We start from the raw sequence: 20765 nt of genomic DNA, 5'->3' as shown, positions 1-20765 counted from the left end.
GGAAACATGCAGACTCTGGGAGAACGTACAGACTCTGCACAGACAGTGACCCAAGCTGGGAATTGAACTCAGATCCCTGGCACCGTGAGGCAGCAGTGCTAACTGCTGCATTACCGTGCCCCTTATTTGGAGGCAGATCTGGAAGTATGCTGGATAATAGTAAGTATCCATTGGCCATAGACTGATGTTATATGGTGCTGCAGCGCTGTCATGAAATGTTAGAATGCCATTAAAATGAATGCAGTTTTCTGCACAAGTAAAATCAAACTGCTGTGTATATTGTAAACCATGTCTGGGCAGCAAATAAGAGAAATGAGAGAATAGGGAACAGGGTGTTCTTTGCAATTGATACAATTAGTAGTCAGAGTGCTGTGAGCTAGAAAGCAGTTTTAGATACAGATGAGTGCTGGAATTCTACTACCTCGCCCATTGAATCAGAGCAGGTGCAGACTGCACAGCAGAAATGTCTGCTGACCTCTGGCAGGAATTTCCCGTCTCGAGTGAGGGCATAAAATCCCGTCTGAGGTGTTGAAGAAGCATCAGCAGAAAGAAAGAGAGGCAGCTGTTCTCAGTTCAGCGATTTATGAAGTGCTGGTGGCAAGTCAGTGTTGTGCAAAAGATAATTTTCTTTGACCCGAAGACCATTCCCAAGTCCTGGTCAGTTGAGCTCTGCGGCGTGGTCATCACTGACCAGATTTGACCAATAGGTTTCAGGTTGTTGTTTGGGAAATGGGGTCTCAGCAAGGTTTAGGTACTGGGGAAACGGTGGGTTTTCAGTCTTTGAGGGGCTAAGTACTTTTAATTTACCGAAGTACAAGATTGTCCTTTCTAATATTTTATTGTTTTCCTTCCATTTCAACAATAAATACTTTTATTTGTTTGCTTAACAAAAGGGAGGGCTGAATTCTTGCTGCTTCCATTTATGTTTCTCATATCCAAAAAAACCCCCGATGTTCAAGGTTGGAACATTCTCGAATATAACACGAGTAGGGTTTCATAACGACTGTCTCCTTAAAATAGCAGTCAGTCTCCAGCTCCATTTATTGATATGAACCCATCTTCTTAATTTAGGTCAGAATCAGTTGAAATGAGTGGTGTAAATCCAATTCTGTTTCTCTTCTGCTCTGGAATAGTCCTCCCAGAGTTATTAATAATGTATTTTACACGATGGGGGCGATTCTCCCAGTCTGCTGCACTGCTAGAGCAGGGAGGTATAAGCGGAGACTGTGTAACGGGCTTCCTGCTGGGCACCACGGCCTCTGCATTTCTCCAGCTGCCGGACTTCCAGCGTCATCTGCTCTGTGCCAGAAATCGGCACGGAGCTGAATACCTTATACCTCATTTAACTGAGCATTTCCATCTGATCAACCGATCTCCCCATGTACTGGGAGATCGGTGCATGCGCACTGGCCTTCTCAGCAATCTGATGCCGGCCTCTTGGGTGGGATTAGGCCCCTTTTCCTCCCGCGTTACCAGAATAAATCCTCTGACAACCTCTGCCAGAAATTCGTTCACCTAAGCTCACCCAAAAAATGAGCACTTAGTTTTTGTTTGGAAATTGTTTGATAGGAAAAAAAGTGCTGACACAAGAAGAAAATATTGTGGCTGCTGGAAGTCTGAAGTGAAAAATCTTAGAAATATTCAATTGGTCAAGCAACATTTGTGGAGAGAAAAAAGTTGGTGATCATGAAGCTAGAGGTTTATCAAGCTTTAAGCAAATAAAGTGTGAGACAAAAACAACAATGCATTTGCACTTCAGAATGCCTTATTTGTTACTCATGACACACAACCCTTTAAATTGTGGCGACTAAACTCAAGTTGGGTGATTGTTTTCCTCCATTCAGTCTGCAAACACTGCCCTGATCTTCTGGCTGTCCATCAATTTAATTCAGCGTCGCTCACTAACGTCTCTAGCCTTGGTTTCCTACACTGATTAATGAAGCTTAACAGATGCTTGAGGAGCTGTATCTGATTTTTTGATTAGGCAATTCTAGAGATGGTATTGAGTTCAACAATTTCTGATCTATCTCTGTTCTCATTTTTGTGGATGATATCTGTCAGCTGCTGTTGCCATTTCCATCCTCCAGACTCATCCTGTTCTTTCTTTACGTGTCCCATTACAGCTCCTTTTGCCTTGCGCTATCGTCCTGTTAGTCGTTTCATCTTTCCTGCCTTCCCCCATCAGACACCTTCCCTTCTTGTTTTTTCCTTTGCCCAACTCCCCCCACTACCCCCTTCCTTCTCTTCCGCTGCCTCCCTGTTTGCTTTAAACCTATGATATCTCCAAATGTTTCCAATTCTGATGAAAGATTATTAACCTTTGCTTCTCCCCAGAATGCTGCCTGACCTGATGTCAGCTAGTAGAAAGGGCATATACTGTAATGTACAGCTCGGCAGGGTTCTCAAGAGTCCAAGAGCATTCATTACTTGTGTAACCTACCATCAGGCCTGCTCAGATCCAGCAATAATGCACCATGTGAGTTTAAAAAAAAATTGTATCGCTTCATAACTATGCAGGGGACAGAAATGTCATCTTGTACATTAATGTCATTTATCCAATGGAGAATGATGATGCCTTCATTTTTCAGCACTTCATGCATTTGCATTATTTCAAAGCTGCCAGAAAATGGCCATTGGCTCGCGGGTGAGACCAGAGTGACTATTTGCAATCATGACTGATGTGTCCAGTTAGAGGAATCCCACAACTCAGCAGAATGCAGACATACCAGCAGTGAGATTAATCTCACCAGCAAAGTTTCTGCAGTGCACACAACATTAAAACAGATGGTGAAATGTTACCAAAAAATGGCAGTGTTGTTTCCGCTGAGAAAACCAATGCATTTCTCTCTCGGGCTTGCAATTCTGCCAAAAAAAACCAAGGGAGTATGTTTCATGCCACAATATACAGGGACAGGGCCTCAACATATTGGCAAAACCTTGCTGCACAGAGATCAGGGGCCATCTTGAAAGGAAGCCCCAGTGAGAACCTGAGTAAAGAAAACTCCCTTCAGTTCACCAGGGAGTTCTCAGGGACCCCTCTCTCCAACCACCCATCGGAATTGCCACTTTTCTACTCCACCCCACCCCACCTCAATCATCTGCCCCTTTTCTCACTCCTCCTCGTAGACCACGTAGTCTGAGCCAGCACCCACCCCCACCACACACTACCCCCTCTCCTGCTTGTCATCCTTCCTTCTGGTCCTGGCCACCACCACATTGAATAAATCCTCCACCCCATGATAGAGCTCATTGCTAGGCCACTGCCTGGCCATGTTCCTCTCCACTGGGGGATTATGCTTATCTTTGCAACTACAGGGAGACTCTCATGACCGGTTCTATCTGGGTGAACCTGTTGTAAATGGCGCAAATGTAACATCATGCTGGTGCCTGCTAAATATGCAATCGGGTGAGTGGGAGGGATCGGGAGTGGTAGTCCCAGAGAGAGTGCGCACTCGTGTCATGCTAATGTATCAAAATGATCTTTTTGCAGTCCCACGGTGTGTTTCATATCACTCCACTGGCAAGAAGCTGGTAAGATTGGAACTCAGAAACGCGCATGGCACAAATCGCGCGTTCCAGATTTTGAGCACCATTCCCACAGACGGAGAGTGTGGGCTCAAAATCGCTCCCACATATTCTGCACATTTAAGTGGTAGGGATGGATGTTGCTTTACAATTCGGGCAGAGCACGCTGAGTATCTGCTATTGGCTCTGTAAATTTAGCCCTAGTCTAGAAGGCAATGTGTGACAGGCCTGGGGACAGCACTCCAACCCCGTAGTAAGATGATGGGGTAAAATACAACCTGAATTGGGTTAGAACGGAGCTATTGTGGGAAACTATTTTCACAGATGGATACCTACCATTGACCAATTTTTATTTGATATAAATATTGCATGTTACACCCTCTAAGCAAATTGTGCTCATTTCCTGCACACATACAGTCTGCCCTCCTAGATTTCACAGCTTCCTCTCAATACTAGTTTCCATTCCAAACTTTAACAAAGAAAAACCTGTATCAATGTGAAATTTAAAGGTTTCTATTATGTGCTATTTACATCTCTAATCTTGCATCCTCTCTTTCCATAATCAATGTCGTCTTAAAGCAAAGACTGCGTTGAAGTGGTTCTTGAGTGACAAAATAATAGTAATCTGTCATTGTGAGTAACAGAATCCATGGAATTTTACAGCACAGGAGGATATTCGGCCCATTGTCTTTGCACTGGCTCCCGAAAGAGTTACGCAGCTAGTCCCATTCTCCAGCCCTATTTCCATGGCCCTCTAAATTCACCACAATCAAATATGCATCCTGCTCTCTTTTGAAACCTCCTCTGGAATCCATCATCACCATTCTCCCTATTAGAACAATTGTGGCCTTGAACCCCTATGTATACAGCCAAACAATATTCCTGTGAACTGGAGCTATATTTCTTAACCCTGGGAATTCAAATTGCATTATGCCTATACTGATGTCAGGGTGGCACAGTGGTTAGCATTGCTGCCTCACAGTGTCAGGGACCCAAGTTCAATTCCAGCCTCGGGTTGCTGTCTGTGTGGAGTTTGCACTTTCTCCCCGTGTCTGGGTAGCTTTCCTCCGGATCGTCCGGTTTCTTCCCACAGTCCAAAGATGCGTTTGATAAGGTCCCCCATGCAAGACTTCTTGAGAAGGTGAGAGGGCATGGGATCCAAGGGGCTTTGGCTTTGTGGATCCAGAACTGGCTTGCCTGAGGAAGGCAGAGAGTGCTTCTGGATGGGTCTTTTTCTGCATGGAGGTCAGTCACCAGTGGAGTGCCCCAGGGATCTGTTCTAGGACCCTTGCTGTTTGTCATTTTCATAAATGACCTAGATGAGGAAGTGGAGGGATGGGTTAGTAAGTTCGCCGATGACACGAGGGTCGGTGGTGTTGTGGATGGTCTGGAAGGATGTCAGAAGTTGCAGCAGGACATAAATAGGATGCAGGACTGGGCGGAGAAGTGGCAGATGGACTTCAACGCGGATAAATGTGTAGTCGTCCATTTTGGCAGGACCAACGGGATGAACGAGTACACTATCAAGGGCAGGAGTCTTAGCAGTGTTGAAGAGCAGAAGGATCTTGGGGTCCGGGTCCACAGGACTCTTAAATCGGCCTCGCAGGTGGAGGATGTGGTCAAGAAGGCGTATGGTGTACTGGCCTTCATTAATCGAGGGATTGAGTTTAGGAGTCGGGAGGTAATGCTGCAACTTTATAAGACCCTTGTCAGGCCTCACTTGGCGTACTGTGCGCAGTTCTGGTCGCCTCACTATAGGAAGGACGTAGAAGCTATTGAAAGGGTACAGAGGAGATTTACAAGGATGTTGCCTGGATTGGGAGGCATGCCTTATGAAGATAGGTTGAGGGAGCTGGGACTCTTCTCCCTGGAGATACGAAGGTTGAGAGGCGACCTGATAGAAGTTTATAAAATGTTGAGAGGAATAGATAGGGTGGATTCTCAGAGGCTATTTCCCCGGGTTGAAATGGTCGCTACGAGAGGGCACAGATTGAAGGTGCGGGGAGGCAAGTACAGAAGTGATGTTAGGGGTAAGTTTTTCACTCAGCGGGTGGTGAGTGAATGGAATCGGCTGCCGTCAGTGGTGGTGGAGGCGAACTCGCTGGGGTCTTTTAAAAGACTTCTGGATGAGTATATGGGATTTAGTGGGATTGGGGTTTATAGATAGGTCTATGGATTGGTAGGTGTTGTGATCGGCGCAACTCGTGGGCCGTAGGACCTGTTTGTGCTGTAGTGTTCTATGTTCTATGTGCGGGTTAGGTTGATTGGCTGTAATAAATTGCCACTAGTGTCAGGAGGATTAGCAAGGTAAATATGTGGGGTTATGGGAATAAGGGACTGGGTGGGATTGTGGTCAGTACAGACTCGATGGGCTGAATGGCCTTCTGCGCTGTAGGGACTCTATGAAATTAGATATTTGGCTGCCTGTGGATGCTGTTGTGCTTTTCATTCCAGAATCCTGGGTTGGAATGCTTAGCAGAGTGAAGAGAACACCCTCCCCCTATCCTACCATTTTAACGATCCCATTGATGTTAGATAGGCTGGGGTCAGGAGGAAGATCTTCCAAAATACCCTTCCTTTTCTTACAACATCCATTTTAGGCTGTCAAGAATGCTCTCCTTTTCCCCGCAATGTTTGCTGTCTTAAGTCGAAATGTTTCTCATAGGCTAGCAAAGATATCAAAAGATGATGAGCTCGTGACTGTGTGGCCCGTGAAAATGTCAGGAGTTGTCTGCTGTGCGGAGCCACAAAACAAACAGAATCCGATTATATGGTGTCACTCCATCTGCGTCAATGTGATATCTTTCCAAAAGGATTAAAGATGAAACGTCTTTTTAAAAAAAAAGCTTCAATACACAGCTCAGTATTATGTGAAACCAATGATACTATTCAAGGCCTGAGCTGGAAACTGGCCAAAATCCAAACAGTAGCATGCAGCCTGTGGTTTCAAGCAGTCTTCAGTCACAACACTGTGTTCATCAAAATGGGAGAAGTGCTTCTGTTGTTTGTGGACTGGGTCAGCATGACTTCTGAGTGCTCGAAGATATGAATTCATTCCACAACCCTAGCAGTACAGAAAAGAATATATTTACCTTGCCTGTTAGACATGAAATCCTGCTGCTGGTCCACCAAAGTGGAGGTATGTATGTTTCTGAGTAAGATTTTGAAGAAATTGAGGCTGGTTAACCTCTAACTCAAAAACATGTCTGTCTGAGGTAAGCAAAAATTAGCACTAGAGTGCAAAATAATTGGAAGATTTATGAAGGAAAGTTACAAAAGCCAGTGGTTCAATATGTTCCCTCATTGCAAAGAAGCAGATAGTGTTTAAGTTTTAAAAAAAATTTATTTATTAATGTCACATGTAGGCTACATTAACACCACAGTGAAGCTACTGTGAAAATCCCCTAGTCGCCACACTCCAGTGCCTGTTCGGGTACACTGAGGGAGAATTAGCATGGCCAATGCACATAACCAGCACATCTCTTGGATTGTAGGAGGAAACTGGAGCACCCAGAGGAAATCCATGCAGACAAAGGAGAACGTGCAGACTTTGCACAGTCACCCAGGATGGGAATCAAACTGGGTCCCTGGCGCTGTGAGGCAGCAGTGCTAACAAATGAGAGAGTGCAAAATGTAGTGTTATGGTCATAGCTAAGGTGCAGAGAAAGATCAGTATAGCGTGAGGTAGGTCTATTCAAAAGTCTGATGGCAACAGGGAAGAAGCTGCTCTTGAGTTGGTTGGAACATGATCTCAACTTGTGTTTCTTTTACCTGATGGAAGAAGGTAGAACAGAAAATGTCCAGGGTGCATGGGGGTCCTAAATTATACTGGCTGCTTTCCCGAAGTAGCAGGAAATGTAGACAGGGCCAATGGATGGGAGGCTGGTTTGCGTGATGGATTGGGCTATATTCATGACCTTTTGTAGTTTCTTGCAGCCTTGGGCAGAGCAGGAGCCATACCAAACTGTGATACAACCAGAAAGGATGCTTTCTATGGTGCATCTGTAAAAGCTGGCGAGAGTCATAGCTGACGTGCCAAATTTCCTTAATCTTCTGAGAAAGTCGACGCGTTGGTGGGCTTTCTTAACTATAATCTTGGCATAGGGGACACCGGAAATGGACTATGGACAAAGATTGAATATTAATTTGGCAAAGGAAGTCACATATGCACTTAAATAGAAAACAATGCAGCACTATGGGGAAAAGACAGATGAATGGGACCAACTGGATAACATTTTCTGAGAGCTGGCACAGTCACTTTGGACCAAATGTCTTATTTTGGGAGCTGTATGATTCTCATTCGGCAAGGCCAATTTATTTAAAGACAGCTTCACGCAGAACTTGATGGTCTAATTAACTTTGTAAAATATTCTGCTGCCCTAACTTAATGAGAGTTCCATAACCATTTAATAAAGGCAACTTGATCATGCTACTGCACTGGAGGAAGCGGTGCTGCTGTGTGTTTCTACTCCTAATTTCCTACACTGTAGTTTCTTCATCTGGACAGGTGATCAAACTAAGTGTTGAGTAGAGAGCATATGCTTCCTCAATGGAGAATTAAAAAATATATATTGGCCTTCTCAGCACCTTCCCTCTGCATGCTGCAATGTGTCACCCTTTTAGTGATATTTTAAGTCCATCTGCCTAGGCTGTGGGCAAGTGACTCTGATGTACTTTTCAAAATGGCTTTATGGGAAACGCGCACATCAAGGAAAAATTGCTATCAAATAAACAACACTACAAAAATCAAGCAAGGGTATGTCAATGCCACTAGCTGTGGTAGCTGAGGTCAGTCTGCATTTCTACTCAAATGCCATTCTATTTGCAAGGATATAACAACCAATAATGTCACTAGATTCACTAAAATGATAACTGACTGATGGATATTAGCATTACATCCTCTGAATGTTATTTATCACAAAGGTACGATACCAGCAATTATTCGAGGTGAATATTAACATTGTCAGTACGAAGAGTAGATTTAGTTGCAGCAATTTGCTTATTGATTTTTGATCATGAAATAACGTAATTACTTGGGATAATGAGTTGATGTATTCACTAAGTGCTGTAACAACATGGAGCTTTGTTGAACATATTCCACAAATCTTGGTATTAGGTGACAATTAGCACTGGAGTCACTCGTGTTCAGATCAGTTCAAAAACAAGCGCACAAAGAATTAAGACAATGTAGTCATTTGCTGATAAATAACACATTATAAATATTGGCTCTGCTCATGGCTAATAGTGACAAACTACTGCCCCGAGGTTTACAATTGTGATTAAGAATAGCTTGCAGTCAGACGATTATATTGTACGTTCAAGGTCATTTCTGCAAATGTGACAATACTAAAATAATGCTGTTGTTTTACTGTATTTTGGTTTAAGTAAATTAAATAGGAAATTACTGGAGTAACCAGTGAAGCAGACAGAATGGCCAGAACTCTACCACCTCACCTGCCATGGAATTGGCATGGGCGAGTGTCCGACAACGGAAATCTCCATTAACCCTGGGCAGGAATTTCCAGTCTCACCCAAACAAGACCATAAAATCCCACCCATAGTGTGATATCAGCAGGCTGTTTTTGCCCTACAAATACTCATTCAGAAATCACAAGCAATTTTTGCACGCTTGTTTTTTACTCTAATGTTAAGCAAAGTTCATTGTGATTTCCACATAATCTACATAGTCAGCAGTCTTTACTGCTAATCAGATAAATATTATGCAGCTTTGTTATTTTGACATTGCACAAGACAATCTGGTTTTGTTGCTGCTGTAACTTGATTGTATTTAATTTTTATGCTGTAGGGGGTTCTTGATACAATCCCTCCTGTGGTGAGAAAGATGCTTCCTCTATCCAGTCTCCAAGTTCCCCTCCAAATCGCGCACCATTCTGACTTGGAACAACACTGCCGTTCCTTCACTGTCAGGGGAAAAATTCCAGAACTCCCTTCCTAACATCGCTACGGGTGTACCAACACCACACGGACTGCGGCAGTTCAAGAAGGCAGCTCATCGATACTTCCTCACGGGCAGTTAGGGATGGGCAATAAATGCTGGCCGAGCCAATGACACCCGTATCCCATGAAAGAATAAATTAAAAAAACAATTTTCTACTAAATAAGTCTGATAAAGTACCTTGGAAGCAATTCAGTAACTGAGTGGCCACCTTCTTCAACAGGATCTCCATTAAAGAATGTATATTTAGAACATACAAGGACAGAAAGAAGAAAAGGCCATGGAAGCTATTGAAGCTCATCCCTTGACTGCATTAACTCATTGTGACATCCAATTTATTTGGAATAACTCTAATGATTTTTCTATTAACTTGGTTGATGGATTATTCTAAATGGTGATCAGATTTGTTCAGATATGTGCATTCAACATTTACTTTTCACTGATTTCCTCATCCATACCTTATGGATTATTTTGTGTACGCACATGGTACAGTGAAGTATAGTGCAAAGCATAGGCACCAGATTAAAAAAACGTTTTGATCTAACATATTGATCAATTTTTATATTAATTTAGCTCATGTGCTGCCGACTGACAGACCATAGCCAGTTTGAAGTTTCGATTCTCTTGTGGTAAATCATTTGCAGAGAGAGAACTAAAGTCAGCAGATTTTTCTATCATGCACTTTGATTTAACTCTGGCATATAGCAAGTCCAAACTGATGTACTCACAATCTCCTCCATTGTATTCTATTAAATTTTACAAGCAAGCACCAACCCGGGCTGAAATCATGTTGTACAACAGGACTGTACACCAGTAGTACTTGCAGAACATGGATGAGAAGTGATTTCTGTTTAGCTACTGAGAAGTAAAATTGCTCAAATTTATATAGCAGAGTGTTCTTTTTATGCAGATCCTTGCAACTAAAATATGTTTGGCAACATCCAAAATCATCGTGATTTTTAACTTCTGAATCTAAAATGATCCTTTATAGAGTGAGCATCAATTTTAAAAAAAAACATACGTTTTGTTTCAAATATTCTCCATTCTATTACATTCTGAGGCTTGAATTTTATTGTCAAAGGGATGGAACTGAAGATCACGTATTATCTTGCTTCAGCAGAGCTTAAACTAATCGATATTGCAATACCCTGGTATTGAGTACATTCATTTGCAGAACTTAGGAAACCAGACCAATTAGGAATTTTAAGGTGATTTCTTGGGGTTATGGAATCAGAGGCTTGGCTATTAAGAAGGGCATGGTGCACAAGTTGTGGGATGGATTGGGGCGAGGTTCTGAACTTTGTCCTTGACCAGTTCTCTGCCTGGTGGTCAGTTTGATTCACAGGCTTGGCTTCCAGTCAGATGCTGAGCACTTCAGGGCAGGGTACAGGACTAGGTAATCCAACCCAGGGCCTCAGAATGGTGGTGCCTGAACTTCGATCCTTGGGATATATCTGAGGAGGAAAGGCTAAGCGCAGTGGTGCAGTGGAGGGCTGCGAGAGGCTAAATAATTAGCCCCTGTGTTTCCTAAATCCTATTTGCCAGTATTTCCTCACCAATGTTTCTGTATAACATGTCCTTAGCTTTCACTGTATAGTTTCATCATTGTACTAATAAAGTGATTTTTCCGGTATTGATAGGAATTGGTTTAGAGTCACGCGTGCTGAGGAAGATGACAGATATGCTGGAAATAATAGTGAAGCGGATGGAGCCACTAGCAAAACTGGAAAATGTGAGCGACTTCAGAAAGTTGGAGGAACTCAACTCTGCATTAAATCAGTAAGTTCTAACATAGAGTGAACGATTTTGACAGCTTGCGTTCTTTGATACGACTTCTGGCTCGCTGCCACACACTAACTCGCACACTTAAAACATGCACAACAACATGCTGCGCAAAGAGGCAGAAATAAATATGGGCTTATGAAGAAAAATTGCAATTTTTATGAACCAGCCCTTTAATAAAACAAATCTGTACAGTTTCCAAATTAATTGTCACTTGTCAATGTTTGTTGCCATTAGGGTAAAACAAGCAATTTCACAGAAATTGAATATTTAGCTTTTGGGTATTTTATAAACATATACAAGAAATAATGATCTTGTGTTTATTAAAATTGGATTCCTCTGCAGTAAACGTTCCCGTCAGAAAATGTTGATGCTTTATAATTGGTTGCATTTTGCTACTGCAACTGACAGGTAATGAAGAGCAAAGGTCGTGGATATTTCTCATCTTTTATAGTCTCTTCGTTGTCTATCAGCTTTTCCAAGTAAATTTAATATTGCATTTAATGTAATTTTGGCTCAATTGTTGAAATGTTTGTCTCTGAGTTGGAAAATTACATGTCCACCCTGTTACAATAGTGTACGCAGTGATATCTTAATAAGGAGACCTTGAGATCTGTACACTTAAATGTGAACTCTTTATTGCTAGTCTTTTAACTATTTACAGATCCAAGGTATGGTTGTGTGTGGTGCTGTTCCATACTACTTACCTACAAAGTGTTACTCCAGACTGTTCTCTTAGAGTCTATTACCATGTGACTCTATGCTGCCTACCATGAGCAGGGCTATCCTCCAATCCTTGATCTGCTGAGCACTTTTAAATTAAAATGCATGCAGTCACACAACAAAGTACACCCCATCCTTTTGAACACTTAATCTGAATTTACATTCCAGTGCAATACTGAATGAGTGCTGCATTGGCTGCCTCACTGCCTTACAGATAAGATTTTAAATTGAGTTTCTGGCTGTTCATGTGGACATTCAAGACCCCAGGGCAATATTTATAGTGGAGCAGAGAGTTTTCCTAATGTCCTGGATAAAAAAATCATCACTCAGCAATTATTACTATGAAATCAAATTCATTGTTGGCTGTTGGATTTTCTGTGCAATTTATATCCACTTTTGGCATCAAAGTAGGGATGACTCCTGAAAGTAATTTTGCACAGCAATTTAATATCTTCTTGAATATAAATGTTTTGAGCTACTGGATGGTTTGTGTGTGCATGTATGGCTTGGATCAAAGCTGCATTTAGGACGTACATTAGAATTTGCCATTAAGCAACCTTACTGATTTTTGTGTAATACGTACTAAGCGGTGAGTATTTTTAATGCACTGTTGCGGGGGAAGAAAAACTGCAGATAATGCTACCTTTCCATGGAAAGAGTGAAATGATTGACATGTTCATTTCAACCTTAAAGTTTACTGCATCTCCTTGCTGGTACTTGCTCATCCTGAAGGAGGACTTTCAAAACATTGGTATTCTGTTTAACACAGAGCTGAGTTTGAAATTCCACACCCTGTCCAACTTCTGACTTATACCACCTGCACAGTCGTATGCCATTTATACCTCGCCATCACTGCTTATAACACAATCTATGTCATTCATAAAGTTTTCCTGTGTTCTTCCCGTTGACCTCTATTCTGCCATAAAATCTAACTCAGCTCAAGCACTTGTTTCCTGTCCTGCATTATGGAAGCATGTCCATCCCCCTTGATGACATTGACCTACATTTACCTCCATTTCCTAATGCATTAAATCTGAGCTCCTGGTCCTTGTATTGAAATCTCTACATGGCCTCACCTACAAAACCTTCACCAACATTGCCTCCTTTCATGCATCCGTTGGTCATCCAAAGCTGGCCCATACTTTATTCCCAAACCTCTCTGCACCATTGGAATTCTAAATGTCTCCGGGTCTTTCTCCACCTCCATTCTATGCACTAAGCTTACAATAATGTCTTTAATTTGACCACCCGTGGCTTTCTGTATGTCTTAATTGTTCTTATATTTCAGTTAAAATGCCTTGAGGGAGTGTGCTGTATTAAAAGGCGGTATTTAAATGCAAAGACTAAATACTGTGGATGCTGAGATTGGAAAGAAAAACCAAGTGCTGGAAAATCTCAGCAGGTCTGACAGCACCTGTGGAGAGAGGATAGAGCCTATGGACAGGATTTTACGGCCTCGCTGGAGTGAGACTGGAAATTTCAGCCCAATGGAGATTTTCATTGTTGGACCCTTGCCTACTCCAATTCCGTGGCGGGCAAGGTGGTAGTTCCGGCCGATGTTTCAAATCTGGATGACCTGACTCCGAAACATTGGCCGTACTCTCTCTCCACAGATGCTGTCAGACCTGTTGCAATTTTCGGGCATTTTCTGTTTCTGGTTAAATGTAAGTTATTGAACAATGAATACCGGAAAACATTTCTACATCAAAGTTTTCTTGTACTAAGAGCTATTAATGACATCATGTAATTATTATGAAGCACTCACTTTTTTTGTCAATTGATGTCATTAGAGCTCTTTAATTGAATCACTGCATAGCGACTCACTTCCAGAGGTATATCGGCACCCCAATCTATGAATTGTTTAATTGTGCTACCTTAGAAGGCTTATATTCATTGTAACTGATACAGAGTATACTGTGTGCATTTGTATTGTAGCTGCACATGCTACTTTTTTATGTTTCAGAGATTCATTGGGCCTGATGGTATTTATCCCAGGCTGCTTAGGGAGGCGAAAGATGAAATTGCTGGGCCTCTGGCGCACATCTTTGTCTCTTCGTTGGACACAGGTGAGGTCCCAGAAGACTGGAGGGTAGCAAATGTGGTCCCGTTGTTCAAAAAAGGTAGTAGGGATAACCCTGGGAATTATAGGCCGGTGAGTTTGACGTCGGTGGTAGGGAAGTTAATGGAAAAAATACTTAGGGGTAGGATGTATGAGCATTTGGAGCGTTGCGATCTGATTAGGGATACGCAACATGGCTTTGTTAGAGGGAGGTCTTGCCTTACGAATCTGGTGGAATTCTTTGAGGAGGTGACAAAAACGGTTGACGATGGGAGAGCCGTTGATGTCATCTATATGGATTTCAGTAAGGCATTTGACAAAGTCCCTCACGGTAGGCTGGTAGAAAAGGTTAAGGCGCATGGGATACGAGGCCAGGTAGCTAGGTGGATTGAGAACTGGTTGGGAAATAGGAGACAGAGGGTAGTTGTGGAGGGTACCTTGTCGGGCTGGAGGCCAGTGACCAGTGGTGTGCCGCAGGGCTCGGTACTGGGAACTCTCCTCTTTGTAGTCTACATAAATGACTTAGAAGAGGGAGTAGGTGGTGTGATCAGCAAGTTTGCTGATGACACCAAGATGGCAGGGTTGGCGGGTACAGAACTGGATTGTCAGGTGATACAACAGGATATAGATAGGTTGGTGCAGTGGGCAGATAGGTGGCAGATGGCATTTAATCCTGACAAATGCGAGGTGATGCATTTTGGAAGGAATAATGCAGAGAGGAGCTATGTGATAAAAGGTAGGCCGATTAGGAGTATAGACGTACAGAGAGACCTGGGAGTGCAGGTCCACAAATCCATGAAGGTTGTCACAAGTGGAGAACGTTGTTAGGAAGGCTTATGGGATGTTAGCCTTTATAGGAAGGGGCTTAGAGTATAAAAGCTGCCGTCTAATGCTTCAGTTATACAGAACGTTGGTTAGACCGCATTTGGAGTACTGCGTCCAGTTCTGGTCACCTTATTACCGGAAGGACGTGGAGTCTCTGGAAAGGGTGCAGAGGAGGTTTACCAGGATGTTGCCTGGCATGGGGGGACTGGGTTACGAGGAGAGACTGAAGAGACTGGGGCTATTCTCCTTGGAAAGAAGGAGATTGAGAGGGGACATGATAGAGGTATATAAGATACTGAAGGGAATAGATAGAGTTAATAGTGAGAGACTGCTCCCTAGACTGGGTACGAACACAAGAGGTCATCACTTAAGGGTGAGGGGGGGGAGGTATAATTTGGAGGTAAGAGGAAGGTTCTTTACACAGAGAGTTGTGGGGGTCTGGAATGCGCTACCGAGTAGGGTGGTGGAGGCAGGCACGTTGGACTCGTTTAAGATGCAGTTAGATAGGCATATGAGTGAAACGAGAATGGAGGGATATGGTAGGGGCTATTAAATAGGGTTAAACCTCGGGAGACACCGGAAGGGCAGGCTGTATGATTAATATGTTTTGTCTTTATTCCACAGGTGGAGGTCCACCTCGTGTCAAGCGAGGGGCATGCACACGGCGGGTTGTGCGTGGGCTGCTCTTGGAAGTCCAGGAGTGGCCTAGTACTTCATGTCGGTGTGTGTGCTTGATCCTGGACCGATAGACGGGCTCCACAACAGCTCAGTGACAAGCATTGCTAGCTGTGCAGATACATGGATTTGGGCCTGTGTCTGTGGGAGTTTGCGCATTCTCCCTGTGGTTGCGTGGGTTTCCTCCGGGCGCTCCGGTTTCCTCCCACACCCCAAAGATGTGCTCTTAGGCTAATTGGTTTCCACCAAATTGACACTATTTCTTCCCTGAATCTGACTGAGTAGGGTCCCATTCGTAGACATGCAGGGTAGAATAGGTGTAGGGCGATGCGGCGGCGCGGGCTCGTTGGGCCGAAGGGCCTGTTTCCCGTGCTGGGTTGTTCTCTCTCTCTTCTCTTCTCTTCATTTTAATAACTGCCACACAGGTTAGAACTGACAGAACAGGCATTATGGTTTGCCAAATAAAGCAATGTCATTGACATAAAGTTTAAAGTGGCCATTTCCATTGATTGTGAGGGGCTCCTTCTATTAATCGCTCCCAAGGTTTCCACTTGGCCATTTTATATGCCAGAGAAAGCTTATTCTCAGCCTCTGAAATGATTTCCTCTATCTGTCCGTGGTTGCTTTTTGTGTTCTAGTTTTTGAACATCATGCTCCTGTTGTGAATTTGGGTAGAGTAATTGTAGACTGGGAGATAGGAAGTTAGAATTTGGTGTTTGTAAAACTGTAAAATGCTAGGTGGGGAAAGCATTGGGTGGCCCCATTAAAAGGTGGTGCCTTTTCTGTGTTTAAAATGCAAGAACATAGAGAGCCCAAACTGAAACATTTGTATCAAAAGGCCAAGAAACAGTTTTACCAAAACATCAGGCTTTTGAATTAACCAACCAATTTGAATCAGGCACTTAGATACCAAAAACCTATTACATTTAAATCTGATGGAGTTGACAATCTAGGACCAATCTTATTGTGGGAAATATTGATATGTCATCATGGGTATAAAAGAAGGGGACAAGGGGACAGAAAGACAAGAGCATCTGCCAGAGCTAACAGCTCTTGGCTCTAGAGAGAGAGAGAGAATTGTTGGCTCTCGTAGCTTCATCTATGACTAGAGAAAGCATCATCTAGATTGCAAAGGTATAAAAGATGAAAGAAGTTCCATACAGAAGAATCAACAGAGAAGGCCCAGAATATTCCAGAAGACACTAAACCTGGTTGTAACTTAGAGAGTGACCAAATTCTACCTTATTAATGAATGGGGATTGTATTTATTTGAACAACACATCATTAGAATCTTGTATTATTCAGGAATAGTTAATATGTTAGAAGAGATTTATTTGGGAATAGTTAATCATTTAGATAATTTGTTCACTATGAAATAAATTGTTGCGTGTTGACTTTAGAGTGAGGGTCAGAGATTTATTTTGTATTTAACCATTAGAAGTTGCTGAAGAGCAGGTCACAGATTATAAAGCGAGGTACTGCTCTTTAGGTGTTTGTGTTAGTTCTCAGAGGCTCGATCAACCCCCGCTAATAACACTCTGATTTTATCAAGTGAAACCGTTCATTGATGGTCTGTCAGTAAACTTTCTATGGGCTGCATCCTGGGGGATGGATTGCAGGACAGTAAGAATTCTGGAGTACAAAACTTCCAACATCTCATGAGGATTCTGGGCCACAGCAAGGCCCAGCAACTTAGCCATTTTCTTCCGGATTCTAGCCATTGCCACCGTGGTGCACTGTGGGGTCATATTCAGCCCATGAATACAGAAAATGATGTATTTTGCATTAAGAATAATGCTGAGGCTATCAATGATGGTTATTATATATTAAATCATATAACAACTTTCAGTGTTAATACAGGCAAAGTAAATCTGGAAAACTGTTGTCTGATTTGCCCTGCTCCTTAAACTCCATGGACACCAGTACCTCACCAATAGCCTGCACATTGGAAAAAAAATACAAGTGTATCAGTTTGGTGTACTTTGTCATGCGATGCCAATGAAACATGCCAGAAAATGTTAAGGCTATTCTACTTAAATGTAAGTGAATGTCTAAAAGTATGAGAAGTCATTGATACTGCCAAACAACCTGTTTTTATCCTGATTATTTACATTTGCAATTATGGGGACTCATTCCTTCAGATTATAAATTTGTTGAAAATTCTTTCTACAATTAAAATTTTAATTTTTTTTATTTCTGTTTTTCTTTTCTTTGTGTCATGCTTCTGGCCATCTTCCTTCATTTTTAATTTTCTGTACATGATTTTATACTAAATTAAATATATTCACTTACCGTTCCTGTTTCAGACTCCACAGCATGGTAGGAGAGCCTCAGGATGGAGGTTTGGCCTTATCAGAAGGTTACATGCGGACTTTCCTGGATTCTTCTAGGTCTTGTAGCCATTTAATATATTTAATGTGGTGGTACACCAACCTCTTCCCAAGAGGCCAAATGGTTGGCGGGCTTCACAACCCCTGGAGTGGGAATGGCCTCTCTGACTGTAGAAACTGCCACCATCTTCCAAAATTATAATAGCAGATGTAGGTCATTTGGCCTTTTGAACTTGTTCTGCCATTCAAATAGGGGAGGCGATGGTCTAGAGGTATTGTTGCTAGATTATTAATCTGGAATCTCAGCTAATATTTTGGGGACCTGGGTTTGAATCCCACCATGGCAGCTGGTGGAATTTGAATTCAATAAAAGAAAACCTGGAATTGGAATCTACTGATAACCATAAAACCATTGTCGATTGTTGGAAAACCCATCTGATTCACTAATGTCCTTTAGGAAGGAAATCTGCCATCATTACCTGGCTTGGCCTATATGTGACTCCAGAGCTGCAACAATGTGGTTGAATCTCAGCTGCCTTCTGAAATAGCCTAACAAGCCATTCAATTTCAAGGGCAACTAGGGATGGGAAATAAATACTGGCCTGCCAGCAAGGCCCATGTCCCACAAATAAATTAATTAAAAGATTATGGCTGAGTAGCTAACGCTACTCCCTTTTTCCCCATTGACCATATATCAGTTGTGCAGAAACCCATTGAATTCTGTTCAGTGATTGAACTTCCACAGCCCCTTGGGGTAGAGAATTCCCAAGATTCACCATCCTCTGAATCAAGACATTCTTCCTCAACTTAGTGTTAAAAGACCTCTATTCTGTGACTGTGGCAGGATTTTCCATTGGTGCAGGCAGAGAACCATTGGCCGCTGTTAGGATCTGCCAGTCCTGCTAAATCTATGGGCTTTTGCATGGACCACCTGCTCCACCACCGTGCAACCTGCCACAGGGACTCGAGCAGGAAGATTTTGATGGGAGAGGCTGGAAAATCTTGCCCTATGTCTTCTGATTTTAAAATTTAACAGCCGGCGGAAGCGTCCTAAAGAATAAAGAAGGTCAAAGAACAATACAGCACAGGAACATGCCTGTCAGCTCACTAGACCTGCACTGATACACTGTTTCTATCCCTCTGTTCACCTCCCATTCATGTGTCTATCAAGATTCACCTTGAATGTTGCTAATGTGCCTGCTTCCATCACCTTCACTGTCAATGTGTTCCAGGCACCTACCACCCACTGTGTGAAAAACTTGCCCCTGACATAATAGCTGTCTAGAATGGTATTAACATTGCCTGGATATTGCATCACCTCCCCTAAACTTACCGCCTCTCACCTTAAACCTGTGCCGCCTTTATAGTCAATCCTTCCACCCTGGGGAAAAGCTTTGACTCTTCACCCTACCTATGCCTCTCATCGTTTTGTAGATCTCGATCGGATCAACCTTCAGCCTCAGCTATTCGCATCTATCCTGTGAGATGCCATCATCTCATATTCTCATGGCCCTAATTGACCTAAAGGGTTGCCCGCCTCTGGGGAGTGGGCTGCTGTACTTAATTCCAATGAGCTGCTGGGAATTTCCCCAGAAGCTGGAAACACAATTTCCCCTGATTCTTGCATCACCTTCACGTAACCAGAACAATTCCGTGCTGCTTGTCTCAATGAGGAGTCTTCAGTCTCATTGGTTGACCAAACGTGCATTTTGCAAATGTCACAGACCCATTGTAATGAGTGTCGCAGTCCAGTAAATGCCAGTGACATTAAGTTGCCATTGAGAGGTTTCAGGGTAGGTCTTAGTGTAAGTGGATGGCAAGTGTTGCTTGCTCATTGCTGAAGCAATATCCAGGCAATGTTAATACCATTTCAGCCAGCTATTATGTCAATGACCACAAGTGATGGCCTGATTTATGTATATAAACCAGTTCTTAGCAACAGAGTGAAGGACTGGCTTGTAAATACACAGTCCCGGCTTTCACTTTTCACAAACCAAATGGGACATGGAAAATTCTTATCACCGGTTATTAGCCTGTTTTGTCCCATTTTTTGCTATTGAACCAAATGTTTGCTTTGCTAAAATGCACAAGAAAATATCAAATTCTGGAATCCTAAAATCAAAATGGAAAATGCTGCAACATTTTAGCAGGTGGGAGATGTTTTGTTAGACTGTGGAGATATTATTTTAGACATTAGGGTGGCACGGCAGCACAATGGTTAGCACTGCTGCCTCACAGCGCCATGGACATGGGTTCCTTTCCCGGATTGGGTCACTGTGCAGAGTCTACACATTACCCCATGTCTGTATGGGATTCCTCTGGGTGCTCTGGTTTCCTCCCACAGTCTGAAAGACATGTTGGTTACGTGCATCGGCCATGCTAAATTCTCCCTCAATGTACCCGAAGAGGCACTAGAGTATAGTGACTAGGGGATTTTCACAGTAACTTCATTGCAGTGTTAATGTAAGCCTACTTGTGACATTTATAAATAAATGTAAGCAGAGGAGAAAATGCTGTAAAATCTCAGCAGGTCTGACAGCATCTGTAAGGAGAGAAAACAGCTGATGTTTCGAGTCCAGATGGCCCTTTGTCAAATAGATGACAAAGCTTTGACAAAGGGTCATCTGAACTTGAAACGTCAGTTCTTTTCTCTCTTTACAGATGCTGTCAGACCGGCTGTGATTTTACAGCACTTTTTCTTTTGGTTTCAGATTCCAGCATCCACAGTAATTTGCTTTCAATAAACCTAAACATTTGGGCAACAATTCATAATGTGAATACTTGGTTCTTGTATGTTAACTATCACAATGTACTTTGTTTCTTATTCCTAAAAACATACCCAGTAACACAGCAAACTGTTCTCAATTTTATCGCACTCCATCACGCTGTG

The 20765-nt window shown here is 42.7% G+C and overlaps 1 protein-coding gene and 1 pseudogene across 2 annotated transcripts in view; one reads left to right on the top strand and one right to left on the bottom strand.

Annotated features, from left to right (window-relative positions):
• Positions 1-20765, top strand: part of mgat5b (alpha-1,6-mannosylglycoprotein 6-beta-N-acetylglucosaminyltransferase B) — an 834607-nt gene that overhangs the window by 122816 nt on the left and 691026 nt on the right. For both annotated transcript variants that reach the window (XM_080208895.1, XM_080208894.1), the window contains exon 3: positions 11122-11260. In XM_080208895.1, coding sequence (XP_080065021.1) covers positions 11122-11260 — 139 coding nt within the window. The remainder of the gene's footprint in view (positions 1-11121; positions 11261-20765) is intronic.
• On the bottom strand, positions 16033-17266 carry LOC145356549 (NADH dehydrogenase [ubiquinone] 1 alpha subcomplex subunit 5-like; annotated as a pseudogene).

The sequence above is a fragment of the Carcharhinus amblyrhynchos genome, chromosome 21 (genome assembly GCF_965287045.1).
Source record: "Carcharhinus amblyrhynchos chromosome 21, sCarAmb.v2.hapA, whole genome shotgun sequence".
NCBI classification, from domain to species: Eukaryota; Metazoa; Chordata; class Chondrichthyes; order Carcharhiniformes; family Carcharhinidae; genus Carcharhinus; species Carcharhinus amblyrhynchos.
Note: the sequence above shows the minus strand (reverse complement) of the source record. Positions and strands in the feature narration are given on the sequence as shown.